The sequence below is a fragment of the Ipomoea triloba genome, chromosome 1, assembly GCF_003576645.1.
Source record: "Ipomoea triloba cultivar NCNSP0323 chromosome 1, ASM357664v1".
NCBI lineage: Eukaryota > Viridiplantae > Streptophyta > Magnoliopsida > Solanales > Convolvulaceae > Ipomoea > Ipomoea triloba.
Genome location: NC_044916.1, coordinates 6,896,810 through 6,919,365, shown reverse-complemented (window position 1 = coordinate 6,919,365; position 22,556 = coordinate 6,896,810). Strand labels below are relative to the sequence as shown.

At 32.3% G+C, this 22,556-nt stretch overlaps 3 protein-coding genes and 3 non-coding genes across 6 annotated transcripts; all 6 read left to right on the top strand.

Moving 5' to 3' along the window:
- The first annotated feature begins 1,885 nt into the window (after nt 1-1,885).
- LOC115996661 (17.2 kDa class II heat shock protein-like) lies at nt 1,886-2,769 on the top strand. Its single transcript, XM_031236013.1, has one exon. The coding sequence runs from the start codon at nt 1,959-1,961 to the stop codon at nt 2,433-2,435; it is 477 nt and encodes a 158-aa protein (XP_031091873.1). The 5' UTR covers nt 1,886-1,958; the 3' UTR covers nt 2,436-2,769.
- A 1,025-nt stretch (nt 2,770-3,794) lies between these two features.
- Nucleotides 3,795-4,691, top strand: LOC115996913 (17.2 kDa class II heat shock protein). Its single transcript, XM_031236355.1, has one exon. The coding sequence runs from the start codon at nt 3,867-3,869 to the stop codon at nt 4,332-4,334; it is 468 nt and encodes a 155-aa protein (XP_031092215.1). The 5' UTR covers nt 3,795-3,866; the 3' UTR covers nt 4,335-4,691.
- Nucleotides 4,692-11,254: 6,563 nt separating this feature from the next.
- Nucleotides 11,255-11,333, top strand: LOC116002453. The gene has a single exon (XR_004094470.1). It is a non-coding gene; the product is annotated as a small nucleolar RNA Z199 (small nucleolar RNA).
- Nucleotides 11,334-11,426: 93 nt separating this feature from the next.
- On the top strand, nt 11,427-11,502 carry LOC116002425. The gene has a single exon (XR_004094459.1). It is a non-coding gene; the product is annotated as a small nucleolar RNA SNORD18 (small nucleolar RNA).
- A 304-nt stretch (nt 11,503-11,806) lies between these two features.
- LOC116002465 lies at nt 11,807-11,898 on the top strand. The gene has a single exon (XR_004094474.1). It is a non-coding gene; the product is annotated as a small nucleolar RNA R64/Z200 family (small nucleolar RNA).
- A 5,628-nt stretch (nt 11,899-17,526) lies between these two features.
- On the top strand, nt 17,527-21,792 carry LOC116000315 (probable WRKY transcription factor 50). Its single transcript, XM_031240390.1, has 3 exons — nt 17,527-17,779; nt 18,540-18,687; nt 21,342-21,792. Exons 1-3 carry the CDS (start codon nt 17,527-17,529, stop codon nt 21,460-21,462), a joined length of 522 nt encoding a protein of 173 aa, XP_031096250.1. The 3' UTR covers nt 21,463-21,792.
- The last annotated feature ends 764 nt before the right edge of the window (nt 21,793-22,556 follow it).

Sequence of the window (22,556 nt, the reverse complement as noted above, 5' to 3'; positions counted from 1 at the left end):
TTACTTCCATTTTTAGGCATATTAAGCGCTTCAACAATATCGATAGCATTAGTCTCCACCTTAGCCTTTCTAAATCCTATTTCCCAAGCTATCTTGAGTCCCTTCAGAACGGCGCAAGCCTCAACTTAAAATGTACTCCGTAGTTTTTTCTTGATAATCTAGCAATACAAGATGAAAGTTTTTTTTTTCTACATCTTCAAAAAATCATATACATTGCCAACATTGGTCATACACTCATTAATAACATTAATAATTCATAATTCATTAATTAATTGCATAATAGAGAAAAAGCTTTAGCAAAAATAAGTGTACTGCAAAACATTAAAAAGTGCCATTGTAAAAAATCATAAATCTACTTTATAACAAACTAAAGTCTAATACATACATATACTTCATAAGTTCATTCATTAGAATCAAAGTTGTAGCCTCTAAGTAGTTGAACTTCCCCCATGATATCCTAACTCCCAAGGAGGTGAGATTTTTGCCTTTCTTTTGCAAAGATCTAGCAATAAACTCATTAGGTTGTACGTGTTCTATCATCTACCATGGATTGTGTGACATGGATTTCATCAGCTTGAGAACCATCTTCAGTTTCAACTCCAACTTGGTGTTGATTACCAATTTCTTGTTGAGTTGTGGCCTTAGGTGTACATTTCTTGTTCCTAATCATTTTCTTTGGATGAAGCTGCATATCGGGAATTAGAAAGAAAAAAAAGTCAAGAAACAGAAAATGATAAAAATTCATAATTGTCTATAAGTAAAATAATTGTCTACAAGCTACATGCACATGTTCCAATCGATTGGGAGCAGAACTATACACATGGCGCGAGATGTCCTTCTTGCCTACGGGTGATTTAGGCAAGAGAAGAAGGCAATATGTTCAGGCTGAGCTTAGTAGGTCGGGTGGCGAGGACTTGATGGAGAGAAGTCTAGAAAACATGTCAAGAAGGTCGGCCCTTAGGAGAGGTCAAGAAGTGCACTGCTCCAGGTCGATACCGGTTGGTCTGAGCTCCAACTGTGGCGCGTATCTAATCCCGACCATCCGTCCTGACTCCAACCCTGAGGGGTATTCCCTATTTGATCCCTAACATGTATCACAATACTGTAGGGACATTTAAAAAAAAAAGTAAATGATATAATAGAGGGTAAAGTAGGAAAAAAATAACAAAATCAAAATAATATGAACTTTATTGACTTTTATTAGGTTGTAGGTGTAGATCTAGATGTCATTTTAGAGCTGTGTCCACAATATAATATACCTAGAATAATTGGTTGGAATACATCCCTTAATAAATAGGATATGAATCATATGATGTCTTGGATTGAAACACAGACACTAATAAAGTTCTATAATTTTTCTTTGCGTAGATAATCTTTATACGGAGTTCTAAAAAAATGTTTAAAAATTAAATGCAATTATAGAATTCGAAAAAAGATACGGAGTATATTTTAAGAAAAAAAATATCGAAGTTATTAGATTCAACTCTTAAAAAAATATGAAAGTACTAAAGTTAAACAATTTTATATTTTTATATAGAAATAAATATGAGTTAATTACCATTTTGATCTCTCGATTATGGCAATGTACCAAATTGATTTTCAAAAGAGACGACCAATTAACAATTAACTAACGGAGCATTAAATTAGATACAAAATCAATAGTTGAGAATTTAATTGACCAAAATTGATAATCAATCGCTAATTTAATACTTCCGCCATAGACGTGGAATAAAACGGTAAATTAGTGAAAAGTTGTGTTCTAGCACATTCTAGACTTGTTTAGAAACTGAACCCGGTCCAAGCTAGCATTTTTGTCGATCCCAGAACCTGCTCGAAACTTCTTCTTCCTACATAAATCCCAACCTCGTCGCCATTTCTTGATCAGATCACCTCAGAAAATTAAACATTCCAATTCCAATTCCAATTCGCGAAATTCAACAAAACACACTGTTGAAGAAATGGATTTGAGGTTGATGGGTTTCGATCACCCGCTTTTCCACCAACTCCACAACATCGTGGACTACGCCGGCGACGACAAGTCATCCAACAGCAGCGCGCCTTCTCGGACGTTTATGCTCGACGCCAAGGCAATGGCAGCCACCCCGGCGGACGTGAAGGAGTACCCCAACTCCTACGTGTTCATCATAGACATGCCGGGGATGAAGTCCGGCGACATCAAGGTGCAGATCGACGACGACAACGTGTTGAGTATTAGCGGGGAGCGGAAGCGTGAGGCGGAGGAGAAGGAGGGGGCCAAGTATGTGAGGATGGAGAGGAGGGTGGGGAAGTTAATGAGGAAGTTTGTGCTGCCGGAAAATGCGAATAAGGAGAAGATCACGGCGGTTTGCCAGGATGGGGTGTTGACCGTGACGGTGGAGAAGCTTCCGCCGCCGCAACCGAAGAAGCCAAGGACCATTGAGGTCAAAATTGCTTGAGATGAGCATATGCTGATATGCATCTACTTATGAGTGCTCTGTTTTCTTTGCGTGATGAATAATTTTCTTTTCAAATGTGATGCAGTAGTATGTATGTCTAGTAAAAAAAAAAACAAGATATGTCTATCATCTTCAATCCGGAATAAGGTTTTATCTACCTTACTCTTGAAAAAGATCTTCCTGCAAGTTCATTTTTAATTTATTATCCTATTACGAATAGGAAAGTAGGAAAGAATATATTGTATTAAGAATTGTATTATTATTATCACAAATGTAGTACAAATAGGGAGTGTTTTGAACGGAAAGTTACAATTAAGGATTTTGTTTTTATTAATAGGAGTGTTTTTCAATTAAGCAAACCTTAATTATATCTTATAATGCACCTCACCAAACACACCAATGCACGACCCCAATGACGTACAATTGACAACCTCTCGTCACTATCCCCGCAATGAAAACAAGAAAAACCTACAAATGCATAACTTCGGTTTGACAATGATAGTCAAATTACACGTACAACACCACCACAACAAAAACCCACTCAAACCTTAAAAACACATTCATCAACAAACTTAATCAAAACATTACTCCAATGAACACATAGGCACACCCAAATTGACATGAAACAATGATTAAAACTCACGACCAGCAAAGACAACTACAAACAAAAAACGACGGGAAAATAATAGAAGGCGGCACCTAAATCACCGCTTATAACTGCCTAAAACATGTTGCACAATGCCTAGCAATGACCATGCAGGGAAAAAATGGGCAAAATTAACAGAATATCTCGCGCCTAAATTAAAACACATGGACCAAAACACCAATATTAAATCTCAGCCATTATATCTTGTCAACGGAAAGCCCATATTAGACAATATAGCTACAACTACTTATGACTATTTTATATTTTATAAGCGACGTCGAAAAAAATTTACAAGGTGTTTATATATAAACACACTTTTTGAATTTTATTAAATTTGTAAATAAAACTAATAAATATATTAATAAATTTATTAAAAAATAAAATATTTTTTTATGAAAATAAATAATAAAAAATAAAAAAATTAATTATTATATTAGAGTAAAAATATATTAATTATTTTTAGTTTTAGAATTTGAATATGGAGGTTTTTTGAATTAATTGGATGTTGTGTAAATTTATACTTTTTCGATGTATAAGTTTTTACTTGTTAGTGTAATATGATGGGTTTAAGATAACCTCTGTTCTAGCAACTTCTGGAATTATTTTCAAACTGAACCGGGTCCAAGCTTCTTGTCCAACCCAGAACCTGCTAGAAACTTTATTTCCTTTCCTCCAGAGACTTCTGCTTCTTCCTACATAAACGCCAATCTCGTCAGCGTTTCTCGATCACATCAGCAAACATTCTAATTTCAATTCGCGAAAATCCACAAAGCACTGTCGAAGAAATGGATTTGAGGTTGATGGGTTTTGATCACCCGCTGTTCCACCACATCATGGACTACGCCGGCGACGACAAGTCATCCAACAGCAGCGGACCTTCGCAGACGTTTATGCTCGACGCCAAGGCCATGGCAGCCACCCCGGCGGACGTGAAGGAGTACCCCAACTCGTACGTGTTCATCATAGACATGCCGGGGATGAAGTCCGGCGACATCAAGGTGCAGATCGATGGCGACAATATGTTGAGTATTAGCGGGGAGCGGAAGCGTGAGGCGGAGGAGAAGGAGGGGGCGAAGTATGTGAGAATGGAGAGGAGGGTGGGGAAGTTAATGAGGAAGTTTGTGCTGCCGGAAAATGCGGATAAGGAGAAGATCACGGCGGTTTGCCAGGATGGGGTGTTGACGGTGACGGTGGAGAAGCTGCCGCCGCCGGAGCCGAAGAAGCCAAGGACCATTGAGGTCAAAATTGCTTGAGATGAAGATGAGTGCTCTGTTTTTCTTGCGTGATTAATAATATAAAATTCCTGGCTAACCCATACACAACACTAGTATTAATTTTATATGATTTTCACCCTCACTTAGGATTTGAAGTCTAGTGAAAATCAAATGAAACAATTAGCATTGTAATGATGCTAACAAGGTATATTTTGTTATGAATATAATTATTTATATGTGGCCATTATCCCAGTTATTGTATTTCTGGATCCATGAAGGATCAAGTGTTCTTTGGAGTATCGAAGGGTCAAGTTGGTTTCCTATATATATGCTCATATGTATTCATTTATATGACACCTCTGAATGATATCAATAAGAATTCTTCCCTTCTCTCCACATCTCTCTTTGCAATTCTCCAATTTCCTTCTAGTTTTGTGCATTTTCATTTTTATTTACAACACGTTATCAGCACGAGTGCTCTAAATCAAATGCACAAAAATCTCACTCCACTAATTTTCCGGCGAACATAAATTTTCCGGCCAGCAAAGAAAAGGAAAAAGTAAACACCACCGCAACGCCAAATTCGCAACCGCACCGTAACCCCCACCTCCTGATTATGATAGATCGGAGAACGACGGTAACGAGCTTTGCATGAAGATGTCGGCGATGATGATGAACACCAGTTGAGCATGGAGAACAATGGATTGGCGTACCACGGCAAACCGGTAACCCTGGCAAGCTTAGACTGAGCAGCAGCGACGAAGGCAACGGCGTAACCATACCGGCGAGCTGGTCTCCTCATCTCCGGTAAGATTCCATGGTTAGCGACGGCGAGCAGCTACGGCGGGCTAGCAGCGACAACCTCCGGCAACCTGGTGTGAACGGACAGAGATCAGAAGCTCAACCTCCACTGATCCTCACCTCATCCTCTCTTTCTCTCGTTGACAGAAAAGAAGAGGATGATAACGATGGTGATGAGCGGCGTCTCTCTCTCTCCCTCACAGACGAAACAGTAGAGAAGATGATGAGAGTATATATGCATTGTGATATTATAATGGAGATTTAGAGTATTCCTGGAAGATTGATTTGCACATATCCAAGATTTGTAATGGGCCAAATACATCAATTATGGAGCACGACTTAAATTGATTATGGAGAATTATATCGGAGATTTTGACCATACTCTGATGAGGTTTGCTTCCTTCATATTTTAAATATGATATAATATTATCAATGCCATATATATATGATAGTTATGTGCAATGATTATTTTGTGCACTAGTGAAATATTATTAGGAATTGATCATATTTCCTAGAATTATTATTATGGCATGTTTTAGAAGAGTATATGGTCTATATATTTGCATGATGACTAAATTGAGAGCATAATTGAATATTGTCACAAGCTTTTTAGAGATTATCATTTCATATATGATGAAGTATACATATATATGAATATTATGTGACAATTGTCTTTATGTTCCTATTTGTTCCTTATGATTTATAGCTATGTGAATCATCATGAAAGATTGGCATAATAAATATTTACTATTTTGGTGCATGCTATTTACAAATATCATGAGGATATTGGATGAGAGTCATGATATTAATGTGATGCATGACATAAATATTTTTGCTATAAGAATGCATCATATCACTTTTGATTGGATCCAAGAACAATAAGAAAAATGTATGTGTTGGGTATAGTGCAACCACACATACAATATGTGAGCAAAAGAATTTTTGCACACTGAATAAGGAAGAGCTCTAGTAGAGTTGACCAATATATTATTACCTGGATCTAATATAACTTTGCCCAGAAGGTAAACTTATAGCACTAATTTTATTTGTCACCCCTCGGTATAAATCTTAGATTGATTATGAATATTTGATCCACAGTCCTTAAATCAATCCCTGAAGGATTGCGATGATCAATAAAGTCATAATCTTCGATCTATTGACTAAATCTGAGATTTTATGATGGTAAATCCCTCTGAATATGACCAGTATAATATAGTATTGTTTCACACGTGAAACTATATTAGAAGAACTATAGGAAGACAATATTAAGACTTCATTGAATTTTAAAGGTAATAATCTTGTACTCCAGTAGAAGTACACGATTGACCTTGTACTCTGGTAGAAGTACATGAGTAACATTGTACTCTAGTAGAAGTGCATGGAAAATCATACTAAATAATGTGAGTCTTATTGTCTTTTATATGATGGTCATATTGTACTCCAGTAGTAGTACATGACAAAATTATGCTAAGTGTTTTTGAAGGAGTATTATTCTTCGAGAACTGAACCTTCGCACTCAGCAATACGATTGGACATTGGGATATTTTCTAATAAGGTCCGGAAGACCTCGAACAGGGAATGACCTTTGGGTGACTAATGACACGATTAATGAATGAAGTCTGCAACTTCTATATTTAGCATTATGCTATATGCTTGAAAGTCAGAATTGAATCACATCATGATGGTTTGCCTGAAGCAAACAAGTTATGAATTAAATAATCTCATCATCAATGATTTATTTGGCATTTATCCTCCATGTGATTATTTGAATAGCATCATAAATTCATAATGCATATCATATGCAAATATATGTGAATGCATTGACATTATACATGTTATGTGTTTGCATATTTTTATGTGCAATTCTTTTAAAGTTATAAAAGACCCAAATTGTTTTGGCATGAGTAATTGGGTCGCTTTGGGCAAACATAATGAGTCAGATATTTTTGGGGATATCAAAGGTAATCAAACTTGATTGAATCAAGAACTGACTCACTGCATATCATTTAAACCCCCATATACCTAGTACGTACGTGATAAACATTTCCCAAATCTGCGTTTATATTCTTAGTATGCAATCTATTTTACTATATCACCACCATAGCGTATCTCTAGGGGCTATTGAATGAAACTAGGTATATATATATGACGATCATTGAACTCCGTCTGATTGTCTAAATACCTAGAGCCTATTATTAGGGATCAATAGATACGCTGATTGCATACTTAATGAAGATCGGTTCTCGGCATTAGGGGGAGATAAGGCCCAAATTTAATGAAATGCCGAGAAGTTCCATGAAATGGAAAAATCTTCATTAGTTAAATCCACGTACTAGTTATACTGAACTAGAAGTTCAGAGAGATAACTGAACTAGAAGTTCAGAAGATAATCTATTTGCAATATTAGCAAATAATCTGCCAAATATATATATATACTGATCATGCTGATCAGAAAAGAGTGACTAGGTCCTATATATAATCCCCAATTTGGACCAAATATCTCTACTGATACTCCTTGACGCCAGAAGTGTAGGAGGTTTATTAGGGTAAGAGATAAGAAGAAACATTGTCACTCTTATCTTGATAAGAATTATGTCCTGAAGACATTCGTCCAGATGACGAAAACCCTAGTAAGGTGCACCGATCAAACATAATACTAGGAATGCGGAACGCCAGATCCTAATATCTTTGGGAAATGTCAACGATCTGGTTAATTTAGAAATTGTCATGAATGTGGGAGAAAATTATAATAGTTGTCGACAACACAAGCCTATATAATTGCTCATTTAAATAAACTGGATCCAGGTGAGGTGCTAGAAGCATCCTCATTATTTAATATTTAAAAGAGCAATTAAGGCATAACTCAACTCGCTAAATACATTCTCTTTATAACACACACCATAAGGAGTTGCTCTACTCACGCTGAGAAGATTACTTAGTAGGTGAGCAATCCTGACGAGGAATTGCCCTACTTTGTAAAATATATATAATGGGCGAGCAATCCTGACGAGGAATTGCCCCATGAAAATTATATAAAAGGTGAGCACCCTAAATATGTGAAATGAGAATGATGAGGTGGTATAATATAAAGCGAGTTTTGTAGCTCATGGGTTCACGCAGAAACCCTTGATTGATTTTAATCTCCCACGTAGGATGACATTAAGTTCCGCTACATTACATCATTGGCAGATTAATAAAATTAGATATGCAGCTGATATAGGTCATGACCGCATAATTATGGGTCACTAGACTGAGTAATTTTGTTCCTGAAGAAGAAATTGAATATATTATGTGATTCTTTAAAGGATTGCGAATGGAGTTATTACCCTCATTTAGAAGGGATAATATGTACCATAAGTGTTCTTTAAAGGGTTGCTACTGTGCGTAGAATTGCTACATTTGATAATGTTAGCCCATGCCTAAAAGACGGAGTTTTTGAAACGAAAGACTTGGGAAACCCCAAGTATTATCTCGACCTGAAGATCGAGCTTCTTCTTGAAGAAGTTTTCATACAACAGTTAGCCTACTTGAAAAATGCCTTGAATATGAATAAGTATCATTTAACGGTTATATCTCTTGAAGTAGATAAGGAACCATTTAGATTCATGATACTTATCACATTAACGGTTGTATCTCTTGAAGCAGATAAAGAACCGTTTAGACTCAAAGAGTATAATAAGGATATCGTGGAACCAAAAGTCCATTAATTCATTATTGTTGGAGCACCATATAGGGACCAGAAGTTCCATAATCGCATCAGGCTTGATATTTTATGCGATGAAATTGCTAGCAACATTTAGTGTTCCTCCTATAATGAAATATTGGAATGGTGTTTAACATATCCTCCAATATCTTTGAGTTAAAAATGATTTTGGCATTCATGTGAGAAAATGGTTTTAATGGGCTACTTGGGTACTGGCTATTATTATTTGATCCTAACGATGCCAAGTCCCCAAAACTGGTTATATGAGATTTTATCCCCATTGTCTTACAAGGAGACAATAAAGATAGTGTTGCATCACTAATAAATGGGTATATTATAAAGTTTTACTAGACATTATGATGTCAGTATTATACCCACGTGAGCTCTAGAAGAGTCACGGGATTATTCACCCCATTAATAATTGGACATATTTGTTCACAAAATCCTTTTCTATATTTTGGAGGTATATTTCATATAAGGGATTTGAAGAATGTTATCTTCAGGGGGAGTATCATTTACTTTGAAGTATGAATATTATGCCCTGAAGTTTATATTGGGGTTATGGTTGCGCTCTTTTTCCCTTAGCTAAGTTTTTTTCCCACTAGGTTTTCTTAGCGTAAGGTTTTTAATGAGGCAACCGGTGCAACACATAATTTAACATATATCATGTACTCTTTTCCTCATTAGGTTTTTCCCACTGGGTTTTTCTAATGAGGTTTTTAACGAGGCATGAGTATGGTATAGTAATGTCAAAAGGGGAACATTACAGAATCCTGAAGATTATACACTGAAAGTTTATGACTGGTTATCCTGAAGATTAGACCCTGAAGGTCATGAATGATTTGTGGTTGTATTTTTTTTTAGCTAAGTTTTTCCCACTGGGTTTTCTTAGCCTAAGGTTTTTAATGAGGCAACCCTATATAACAGATACTTTGAAATACATCATGTACTCTTTTTCCCCTTGACTAGGTTTTTTCCCACAGGGTTTTCCTAGCAAGGTTTTTAATGAGGCATGAATATGGTGAGATAATGGTCAAGGGGGAGTGTTATGAATATAATTATTTATATGTGGCCATTATCCCAGTTATTGTATTTCTGGATCCATGAAGGATCAAGTGTCCTTTGGAGTATCGAAGGGTCAAGTTGGTTTCCTATATATATGCTCATATGTATTCATTTATATGACACCTCTGAATGATATCAATAAGAATTCTTCCCTTCTCTCCACATCTCTCTTTGCAATTCTCCAATTTCCTTCTAGTTTTGTGCATTTTCATTTTTATTTACAACATATTTAACCAGGGATGGAATTGCCTACATTAAGAACAACTGAAGGATATCATTTCTTAAAATTTACTATTAGAGACTGAAAACATGTAACAATTGAGGGAATAAATATGTGATTCTTCATTTCAAGAAACAAATATATGCTAGGATTTTTATATTTCGAAAAATATAATGTTTCTTATGTCTTTTATTTTCTCTAATTTGCTAATTTGCACGAATCATAATATTGTGGACCATGATCTATCCAATGTTCAATGGTGGACCACTATATACAGATTCATTTTTAGTATAGTTGTAGTTAATTTTTAATGCAATACAAGTTTATATATTGAAAGTTTATTATTTTTTGTGTGTTGTAAGTTTATTTTTAATATACTACTAAATGAGCTTTCAGTATATTAAAATTTAACTTTAATTATGTAATATATATATATATATATATATATATATATATGGCTTTACATTTCATTGCGAACCATCGTCCATAGTATAATTTGAATTTGAAAATTTGCAGGTAGCCAGTGATTTCTTTAAAATGATGATACAATATAGGCAAATTACTGCGGTGTGGATTACAGTCCAAAATGACGTTGTTGAATTTTATGAGTTAAAATAATGTACATTATGCGTTAGAATAATGAAATTTTTGGGGTAAAATAATATACTTTATGAGTTATAATAATGTATATTATGCTTTAAACAAATTATAAGAATGTATGTTCCACTGAGTCGTGCGAGAGAAAAATAAAAGTTACGCAAAACAACGTCATTTTTGGAGCGTAGTTCACATAGTTGTGTGGACCATTGTCCACGCAATATAACTATTGTACAATATATTAACCATTTATAGGCCCAGTTCAATCTGATACATAGCAGACCATTATTTATATTACATTGTTAGGCCTAATACATGGTTCAAAAACCCAGCCCAACAAGCTAAGCCCTAATTTCTAGTATTATAATTTATAAATAGTGTCTTGATTTCCCTTCAGCGTCATTATCACATTAGGTTTTCATCGCCGCTCCATCTTCCTCCATTCCTAGATGTTCAGCCACCCTAGCTCTTTCTGAAATCGGATTACTCTGGGTTCTGCATCGTTCTACGCTTAGAATCAATCTATGTTTTGTTTAGTTTCTTATGCGGTTTTCAGGCTTTTGATGAATCGATATCTCATTTGATGAGGAAAAAACTGCAACAATATGAGTTTAAGATTCAATGATTCGTTGTATTTAAGTCTCTGATGATTTTGATTTCATCGAGGTCTTTTACATTTTTTATTTTTATTTTTAAAATTTTGATTCTGTCTTAGATATTGAGTTTTGATGGGATTTGAGCTCCGGAGACATGATGAATATACTGATTGGTCCGTGTTTCTGATTGCCATGACTGAGAAACCAGTGTTTTATTCTGATCTCCTCCTAATTACTTCTAAGTATTAAATTTTGTTATTTTTTAGTTAAATTTTTGTGCTTTTAATTGAAATTTATGATTTGAGTTCGATGTTTATTTGCCTTTGAGGCAGTATAAGGCTATGAGCTATTCCGATAATTGGAATGAGCGATTAAACTTTTTGAAATGAGAGCCGCTACAATCAGCGTCTGTAAATATGAGTTTTCATGGTCAATTCTTTCTGTGTTTTCTTTAATTTGTCCTAAAATTATTACTGGAGTATTATTATTTTTCTTTTTGGGCATAATATTTTGCTGCAAATGTTTCAATCTTCTGCTTTGATGATTCATGAAAACAATTCACATGTCAGACTTCAGAGACGTAGTCTATGAGAAGAAACTTTCATGTTTACTGAGCAGAGCCTAATGCTATTTTGGGAAACAGTCTAAGTACTTTGGGTCATTAAAATAGGAATGAAACAGTCTAGTACTTTGGGTCATTATCATATTGTTTAATTGATTTATTGTTAATTTAATAACTAATGAATGTGGATTGTTTTGAAAAGCATTAATTTAATTGAAATAATTGTAAATTGGCATACGCTTAAGAATTTGGTGGTTATTCCTTAATGAGGAACTTTTTCAATTTTAATGTTAAAAGTAGTGCACTGAATAATATGGATTTTGAGGATTGGTATAAAATTTGGAGGAGGTTTCATTTGAGCTCTGTTTTTCTAATATTCAGGAAACAAGATATGTAAAATGGTAAAATATTGTTATCTCGTTAGTTTGAAAAATTTTCAATTTTTCAGATGAGAAAAAAAGGTTAATGTATGTCGGAATGAGAAATAAGTAATTTTTTTAAATGGGAGGTCATGAATTTGTGTTTTTTTTTAGTATGTTAAAAAAGGGAGTTAGTAGTATTAAAAGAAAAAGGTATGCTAGTTTATAATTTTTTTTTTCTTTTCATTTGAAGGAAAAAAATATTTGGTGAACTTCCTATGCATTGAATTCATTGTATTTTAGATTTGAAAGTAAAATTGTTTATAATTTTCTTTTGGTTTTGAAATGTCTTATATATTGCTACTACTATTATGAGATTTGAATTTCTTAGAATTTATTGGTTGTGTTTGGAAACAAGGAAAATGACATATGAAAAAAGTTAAAAACATTACAAACTCAATCAAGACATGCTAAAGCTGGGGTTGTGATTTAAACTTGAAATTTTATTTTTGGAAAAAATTTAAAAAGTTAATTTAACCCCAGACTTTTTGTTTGCTTGGGACCAACATAACAAATGAGCTTATTCCCAAATATATTATTTCATTTTCGACATATTCTATGAATCAAACGATAATAATAATAGTTATAGTATAGACTCAGTTGGTTACAAAGTAACTCAAGAACGATCTTAATTAATTTTAGAACTATTGATTTAAGTAAAATCCTTTCTTAAGAAAGGCTCGACTTAAGATAGAGGTCCCTTAAACTTGTGACCATCTCTAATATATTGTAATATTACTTCAATAGAAATAATGAACATTAGAACAAATCATATCATGAACTAGGCTCGTTCATTAATTTAAACATGGCAAACATTTATTTCAAGATGGCCATGATTAGCCAAGTTCATGACGCGTACGTACACACTTGGCAAACAAACCATTGGCTATTCTTAACATTTGATTGTTTTCAAAAAAAAAAAAACATTTCATTTACCCATAAAGAAAGGATTGAAATCTGGACCAGAACATGTTTTGGTTCATTGACAAAGCTAGTCACTGGACTTGACCAAAGTCCAGTTCTATGTTTGACCGATGCGTCCAAACCAAAAAGACAAACCATCTAACAAGTGGTATCTTATAAGCTTTTGATGTACATTAGTACGTAGATGATTAATATATAAAGATTAATATATAAATTTCGATTGATATTTAGTTTAAATATAAAAAAATATTTTGATATTAATTATTTAATTTAAAGTCAATTATGAACATTCGATTTGAATAGGATAATCATATGTTCAAAACTTACCTAATTAAAGATAAGACTCATTTATATATATAATAATTTGCACAATCAAGGGAATGATTTGTGCTGAACTTGACAAATAGGTGTCGCGAAGGGGACTGTTAACATGGTGACTAATACCCTCGCTGAATTGTAGATACCTCTATTGAGTCTATACATTTTATATATAAAATTTTCTCCTTTTAATGTCACACTATGATGGGATAGCTACATTTATTTTCAACTAGTGGTGGTGGTAACTAATTTATAGGATCAATTCATGAGGGAAAAATATTTTACTAAAAAATAACGTTATTATTCCATTTTTTTTTAATTTTTGGGTGTACTTAGTGTTTCCACCATATAAATCAATGACTAATCTCCTCGCTATATTATTGCATATAGGCACCTTTAATGGGTGAGACAGCTAGCATGGAGATTATTCTACAATTATTTTAAAATAAAAATTGGAAAAGTTAGAAACTTATTATGCAAGTTAAGACAAAATCCAAATTCTACATATTTTATTGTTTCACTTGTTGAAAGGATAAACTTAAGGAATATCATATTTTAAAGAATAGAAAAGTATAGTCACAGTAAAAATTAAAATATTTTAAACAATACCAAATGCTATATATATATCTACTCTCTACTAAGAATATTTATATACTAAATTATATAATAATCAATATTATTAACATTTTAACCGGAATAAAAATGTGTTAAGTGTAATTTTTTGTTGTGATTAGTTATTTCTTCTATAAAATTTTTTGTACAATTATATCTTTTTCAATTTCTCCTCAAGCTTGTTAATACTCTAGTAACATGAAATTAATATATAATCACAAATTTCTTTTATAAGGTCAAATTTGGGGGGTTAAAGAATTCATAATTTATTGTTTGTCTTTCAACTCTCCACCTAGATGCATGTCCATTATCTTTATATATATATATGTTCAGTCGATCCATAAATGTTTTTTAATATACTGACAATTTTAATTAGTTTTACAACAATGATACATAATAATAACTCAGTTAAATAATGTAAATCTATGTTATGATAATTAACAAATTAACAATAAATTCAATTTCATTTTTTACTTTTATATATATATATATATATATATATATATATATATATATATATATATATATATATATATATATATATATATAAACAACCATGTAATTGGTCAATCAAGTTTGATTTTAGTTTTTGAAGGTTTACGTGTAAATATAATATCGTGTTACATCATATAATAATTACTTTATATAATATTTATGTAGTTTTACCTTCATTTTGATCAAATAACTTTACCTTCATATTTTTTTTTGAAGACTACCTTCATATTTATTCATTACACATACTTTATAATTACATGATGCACATATTTATAACTAGTCTAAACGATAAGTCTTCTGTGAGACCATATGGCGAACCCATACCCGTGAGACGGCTCAAGTCAAGATGCAAATGTAATACTTATGTTGGAAAATTTAATACTAATCAAGAATAGATTATTTGTTACTTATAAGAGAATGTGTAGTACTTTTGAGGAAAAATGTAATAGTTAGGTGTTACGTTGGACAATTACTTATAAGAAAAAGTGTAATGTTAATCAGGTATAAATTGATTGATTGTTACTTTTGAGATAAAGTATAATACTTATAATGAAAAATGCAATACTTCTAAATCAAAATGTAATATTAGAGGTTGAAGAATTACTTATGAGATAAATTGTACTTTCTCTGTCCCATTTTATCTATCCTACTTACTATTCATTGGTCAAACCAACTTTTTCTTCTTTGTTTATTTTCTTTATTATGTTTTACTTATTTTTAAAAATTATTTTTTTTTGTGTTTAATAGTACTTTTAGTGTAGTTTCTAAATTATAAATTATGTATATTAATACTAAACTTAATATTATGAAAAATTAAATTAAAAATAGATTCAGTCAAACCTCGTTAATCGAATCAGACAAATAAAATGAGATGGAGGGAGTATTACTTATAAGAGAAAGTGTAATACTTATGAAAAACCCAACTCATCCCTTGTATGAAGATCCGGGAGACAATCTAATAGGAGATTTGCCAATATATAAATAATGGAAAAATAATGTTTTTGGTATTTGACTCAATGGTTGAATTTTCTGTTCATAGTCACTTTTCACCTTTCAATTTTAAATGTTACTTTAGTGATTTTTTCACCTATGATGACTACATGAAACCATAAAAACTTAATAGAAGTTTTATAAACCTTAAGAAAATGACTTTTCATCGTTCAATTATTATATTAGTGGTTCTTTTCACCCATAACAGGATGGAACTCTTAAAATTTAACAAGAGTTGTATAAAACATAAAATTAGCATGATAATAAATTTGTAATTTATAATGCCCTTCTTATTCTTTAAAATCCTTTCTTTGAAGAATTCTCATTCTTATACTCTAAACAAGTGCATCTTAAAGAGCAATTAAGACCCTCATTGTTAACATAGAAGTTGCCTTAATCAAAACACATACTAATATTCTAATCTTGTCAATGAAAAGAGTTCAACAGTTGTCTAAGTTAGTGACTATATTTTTGATCTTTTGATTCTCTAACCAGCAAATGTATGTCTAAATTTTATATTTCATGTTTTATATTTTATTGATCACTCAACCATCAACGAAATTTAATTTCATATTTTGATGTATTTAATTTAAAAAAATTTCAATATAATATTTTCATATAATTTTTAAAAAATAATTGGCATCATATAGTTTTTAAAAAATCACCTAAAATTTTCTTTTTGGTTGTATTTTTTAGTAGAACTTTTCTTTGTTTGGTCTATAGGTATATATAAAACAGTAAAATACCATAAAAAGTTTTTCTAATTTTTGTTGTTATATTGAATTTATCAATATTAAATTTAAATCATTGACTCATAAAACAACACATTATAAGTTTTAAGAGTCCCAAACAATCATGGGTGAAAAGAGCTGTCAATTAATGTACTAACTAAATTGTGAAAAGTGACTATGAAAAGAATTCAAGGATAAAATTTGTCATTTTTAAACACACACACATATATATATATATATGTATGTATCAATAATAATAATAATAATAATAATAATAATAAGAAAATTACATAAAATATATAGTAATAATAATAATAATAATAATAATAATATTATTATTATTATTAGATATTTTACGTAATTTTCTTATTATTATTATTATTATTATTATTATTATTATTATTATTATTTCTATTTCATTCCCAACCTACGATGTGAATTAGTGTGAACAACACAGAAGCGGGTATTATTTGATTTCACACTTAAAACATGATGCAAATTCCATTATTATTATTATTATTATTATTATTAGATATTTTACGTAATTTTCTTATTATTATTATTATTATTATTATTATTATTATTATTATTTCTATTTCATTCCCAACCTACGATGTGAATTAGTGTGAACAACACAGAAGCGGGTAAACCTACGATGTGAATTAGTGTGAACAACACAGAAGCGGGTATTATTTGATTTCACACTTAAAACATGATGCAAATTCCATTTATTATTTGATTTCACACTTAAAACATGATGCAAATTCCATTTGTTTTGGCGCAAATAATTCCAATATTATAGTGACATATATACATATAGGTGTGGAAGTAAGAATTAAGATAAAAATAATGACGACGACAAGCTAATATAAGGCAGGTAGCAGGTAATGAGGTAATTAATTAAGTCTTCGGGTAAGTCTTTGTTTTGAATGTCCCACCATATATATGTTGTCATCTTATTAGCATCATACAATAAGCCGGTCGTCTTTGCAAGTCCCTCTCAGCTCCACAGGGGTCCCAACACTTAAACATCCTCAGCCACCCCTAATTAAGCATGAAGCTTCTTACGACCTACGTTGGAACTTACTACGAAGAACCCTAAATAGCATACAATGCTCAACCCTACCTTTGAATTGAACAACATATATTTCTGCCACCAAAACATTAATTCATGCTCACTTCACTTCGCTTAGCTTCCATGGATGGAAACAACCATCATCATCACTACTACACTACTCATCATAATGATGACTCCACTTTTTCTCGCCAAGATTCCGGCTTTGAGCTCTCTGAGTTCTTTGACCTCGATGTTTGGCCGCCTGAGGAAGACCCGGTTTTCGCCGTCGCCGGACATCCCCAGAACCCTGGTCAAACCACGGCGGTTGACGCCGTCATGGTTCCTTCAGGCGGTGGAGGCGGCGTCTTCTACGCTGGACCTTCTAGTAGCATCAGTAAGCAACATTTGAAAACAATATAAAATCCATTCATTTATTTACCCATTCTTAACTGTTTGTTTGTTGGGCAGAGGCCAGCAAAGGTTAAGTCTAGTACTCGATGGCTAGGGATTTTACAGGGAGGTTAGTAAAGGGTTTAAAATGCAAAGTCCAACACCCGGCATCTAGCTAAGTCCAACACCCAACTTCTCAAAAATATGTGCGGTATAAAGAAATAAAGTTGTACCTTCAGTACTAACTATATATAGTTTGGCGTAGTGTTAAGCTTGATGCTAAGAGCATCACTACCAGGGGATCATACTTGGTTTATGTCATATTATTTTCCACCGTGGCATGAGAGAGATGAAGAGAGAGGAAATGGTTCCTCTACAAAGAAGGGGAGCATAGTATAGTAACATCTGATCTTCTGTCTTTCAAGGCTCAACTGCTGGGGCGTTTTATATATATTTTTTAAATCTTATTTCTTTTATATTTTTTTCTTCCCATCTCATTTTCTCTTTTCTAATCACACCTACAAAAACTGCGAAATAACTCCACTACTAAGGATAGTGTCACTACTAAAAAAGATGAAGAATTGTTATGTTTTAAGTCAAAGAAACTTGCCTTTTGACTGTTGTTGTTGTAGATCTTGCTCAAAAACAATGATTTTAAATCGTTAGTCTTATATATATGGTTGTATTTAGACTGTTGTTAGAGCTTGTGTTATTGTAGATCCCACTCAGATGTGCATTTTGCTGAATGTATTTGATGATAACAGCTGATAGTGGGGGAGGCATGGAGAGGACTGCGGCGGGGGTGACTGAAAAGTTTGCGTTCAAAACAAAATCAGATATTGAAATACTGGATGATGGCTACAAATGGAGAAAGTACGGCAAGAAAAAGGTGAAAAACAGCCCAAATCCAAGGTACATAATAAAATTTTTAAAACATCGTACAACATCATATCCTATTTTTGTTCAAAAAGATTTTTTTCTTTCTTTGAAACGTAACGTTGTTCTAAAAGATAGTACCCGACTCCGTATATCAAAATGTACTTAAGTCGTGTTCCTGACATAATCTAACACAAAGTTTAATATAACATGTAATACGGAGTACATTTAAACACAAATAATCCATGTGTCAATCATGGCCGGTATTTGATTAGAAATCAAACACCTCACTCATCTAATTTGACAGATCTACTAATTAATTAAAGAAAAATGTGTGAAATATACCACTCAACTTATTATTTCTGTTCAATTGAGTCATTGAATTTAACAAGTGTACAACATTAATTGATTATATTAACATTAATTTTTTTTAAACTTAATCATTAAACAAGTCAAATATGTGCAATTGAAATATTTTTAAATTTTTTTTCCAGCAAAATTGATCATATTAATCACTTACATGACATGTAATAAGAATCACACTTTCCTCCTCTCTCATACTAGTTGAGATAAAACATTGGAAATATTATTAACAAAATAATCAATTGTATTTCATTTGAGTGCGATTAACATTATTATCTTTAGAGCAAATGTCGATTTTGGTCCCACGACTATTGTTTTAGTACCAATTTTCATCCACGACTATTGTTTTAGTGCTAAAATTCATCGCGCAGCAGTCACCCATCCGTTTAAACTGTGCAAAAATATAAAATTGTTAAGGGTATTTTCGTCATTTTCAACTTAATATCCCAATTTGAGCATGAATAAATGGATTTAAGTTCTAAGATTAATCAAAATTTGCAGTTTTCATTCTCATTTTACCTTAATTTGAGGAGGAAAATGTGAATCGTGATCAATCTTAGGGCTTACATCTCTTTATTCATGCTCAAATTGGGATATTGAGTTGAAAAAGACGAAAATACCTCTAAAAATTTTAGATTTCGACATGTTTTAAAAGGATGGGTGACCGGCACGATAAATTTTGGCACAAAAATAGTAATCGTGGAACCAAAATTAATAAAAATTAAATATGTGAACCAAAAGTGTCATTTTGTTAATAGTCGTGGGACCAAAATTGATATTTGCTCTTATTTTAAGTTATATGGGCATGCATGAAACATTATTGAAACTGAAACATTTGAAAAAAGCATGCTGAGACGTGTATGTTACAAGTATGTTGTCTGGTTTCTCAATGGAAATCTTCTGATCTATTCCCATCACTAAGCCGTGATTGGACTACCTTAATATCTTGAAATGGATTCCTATTTTATAAAAGCTGACTTAATTTCTAGGAAATTACATGTGGATATGGTGGGGCTAGCAATGAGGTTGATATCATTAATTCTTTAATTTGCACACATAAGATATTATATTCACTGTATCTCTGAACATTAAAGTAATTATTGTATCAAACAAAATGGTCATTTTCAAAACAAATTAAAACACTAACAAAAAGCCATAGGTTAAGTATGTCAAGTGTCAACCCCTCTTAGCTTTAGACAACTTGTTTCTACGTACCCATATCTTCTTCCTTAATTTACATGTTTCATTTGTTATCCAAACTAGAAAGAAAAGGACCGAAGTAATTATAAAGAAAAATGATAGTTTTGTTAAGTTTTTATCCATATATAATTTACTCAATGATGTGAGTACAATAAGGTTTCACAATTGCTTTATAATATTTGGGTATTTGTGAAGTGACTAATTATATATATGCCTGATTGTACATTTTGTAATGTAAATCAGTGCGAACTACTTTTGTGTAACTCATAATGCTTGATTGTACATTTGTAATGATTGGTTATACACCTGAAAAATTACTATAAAAAAACACTATAAAGTACTTTTTAAAAAATACAGTGACAATTTATAATTTATAATTTGAAATTACGATTATGCAATTTGTAATGTCTAAACATCTGGTTGTGCAACCACTAATACCTGTTATGGAGTTCACACGTCTGTATAGAAGATTGGTTCTCCTTTGATCCTGCCCTATTATATATATATATAGGGTAAGGATACTATGGGAACAAGATTCTATTGTAAAAAGTGAGGATTGATCTTAACCGCCGTTCATCAATTGTTATTGAAGGTTTTAGAATGAAAAAAAAATATCTCAGTCAATTTTATAATTATTAAAATTTTTAAAATGAACCTACCTTTTTCCTATATTTTATTGCAATTTTCAACCGTTAAACTATCCAAATAAGTGTATTAAATTAGTCCTTAGTTTTTAGGTGGGAGCATATTTTTACCTGAAGCATGCACCCTCCCCTATATATGTTAGCTAAACTTTTTTTTTTTTTTTAGTAAACAGCTAAACCTTTTTTAAAGCTGTATAGATACCAACTTTTATGGAACCACAGTCCAAAATAAAAATTTAAGTGGCCAATGAAAGGGAGAGGAGCAATAAATATGGTCATACATTTATAGCAAAAATGATACTTGTACAGTTGTGGTAGCTTCTGTTTCTATTCTAGGAAGGGTAAAAAATGGATTAAAACTAAGATTCGATTTTTTTTTTTTTTTTAAATAACATCGAATATCAGTAGAAGTAAAAAAAAAAGTAAAAAAAAAAAACGTGTAATATTAGTTTAATAGTATGTATATTGTTGATTTATGAACAGGAATTACTACAGGTGCTCAGTGAATGGGTGCCAAGTGAAGAAAAGAGTTGAAAGAGACAAAGAGGATCCAAGTTATGTAATAACTACATACGTGGGGATCCATAACCATCAAGGCCCTTAGGTTTTTCAATTATCACAGTACAGTGGAGCCTGAATCATATCCAAAGTTAAGTTATATTACTGTTGACAGTTGCCCAGACCACTCTCGTAAACATCACCATACTCGTCTACCTTGAATTGGTTCCACGAGGTTTTTTGAGGGTCTCAGAATGTTCGTTCCATCTGTACTTTTCTCCAGGGTTAAGCTAAATTCTGTCTTATCAATATCAAAGATGTTTTAGACCTTCAGTCACAACGTATGGTCATCCTGTTGTGTAATAGATCTTGTAGTTTGATTATTACACATGTTGTATACTAGCTACATTATTTAAATAAGAAACTTATAAATGAGCAGTAATACTAGTAGATGTGCTTTCATTTTTAGTTACGATTTTTATACTGCTTCTTATTAACGTGATATGCCCTAATTATTAAAAAAAAAAAATGAATTGTACGACAATTTGTATTTCTTTCATTTTCTTTCTTCCTCTAATAGAATCTTGACATATGGCCTAAAATTTTGTTCTCCAGGAATATACTTATTGTTTTATGTAAAGAAGGTCATTTATTATAAATAAACTTAGCTCAAATATAATGGATCTATGTACTAGTTGAGTTTCAATGCAATGTTGTAAACTTATTTTAGAAATTAGTTATAACTAGTAGCGATTATGCAACTTTACTTCCTTATAATTGCGCAGTAATAATGCCACATTTTGATAGTAGGATGCTAGACTACACTTGCAAGGCTTAACTGTCCAAAATGTTCTAAATGAGATCAAATCAGTGGCCTGTTTTGATACCGACTGTCAAGAAATAAAGTTGCACCTACCAATTGTTAAGATCGATCGAGTGCTTATCACTTTGCCAATCGTTGTAGCTAATAATGAATGCGCAACTTTATTTCCTTATATACTTGCATAACAGTAAGTGCCACATTTCGATGGTAGGATTGGATGCTAGAGTTGGCCTCCAAGCTTCAACCCAATAATCACCCTCCGAGCACCTATCAAGTATCAACTTCAATTGCAGAACATACTCTTAATGAGATTCAAACACATAACCTGGATGCTCTAGTACTAGTTGCAAAGATCAAGTGCTTAATTATCACTATAT

Bases quoted from the DNA above. Each gene is read 5' to 3' on its own strand.
- LOC116000315 (XM_031240390.1), top strand. From the start codon at position 17,527: ATGGATGGAAACAACCATCATCATCACTACTACACTACTCATCATAAT. The intron at 17,780-18,539 runs GTAAGCAACATT...TGATGATAACAG, and splicing joins TGGACCTTCTAGTAGCATCA to CTGATAGTGGGGGAGGCATG. The intron at 18,688-21,341 runs GTACATAATAAA...ATTTATGAACAG, and splicing joins AAAAACAGCCCAAATCCAAG to GAATTACTACAGGTGCTCAG.
- LOC115996913 (XM_031236355.1), top strand. From the start codon at position 3,867: ATGGATTTGAGGTTGATGGGTTTTGATCACCCGCTGTTCCACCACATC.
- LOC115996661 (XM_031236013.1), top strand. From the start codon at position 1,959: ATGGATTTGAGGTTGATGGGTTTCGATCACCCGCTTTTCCACCAACTC.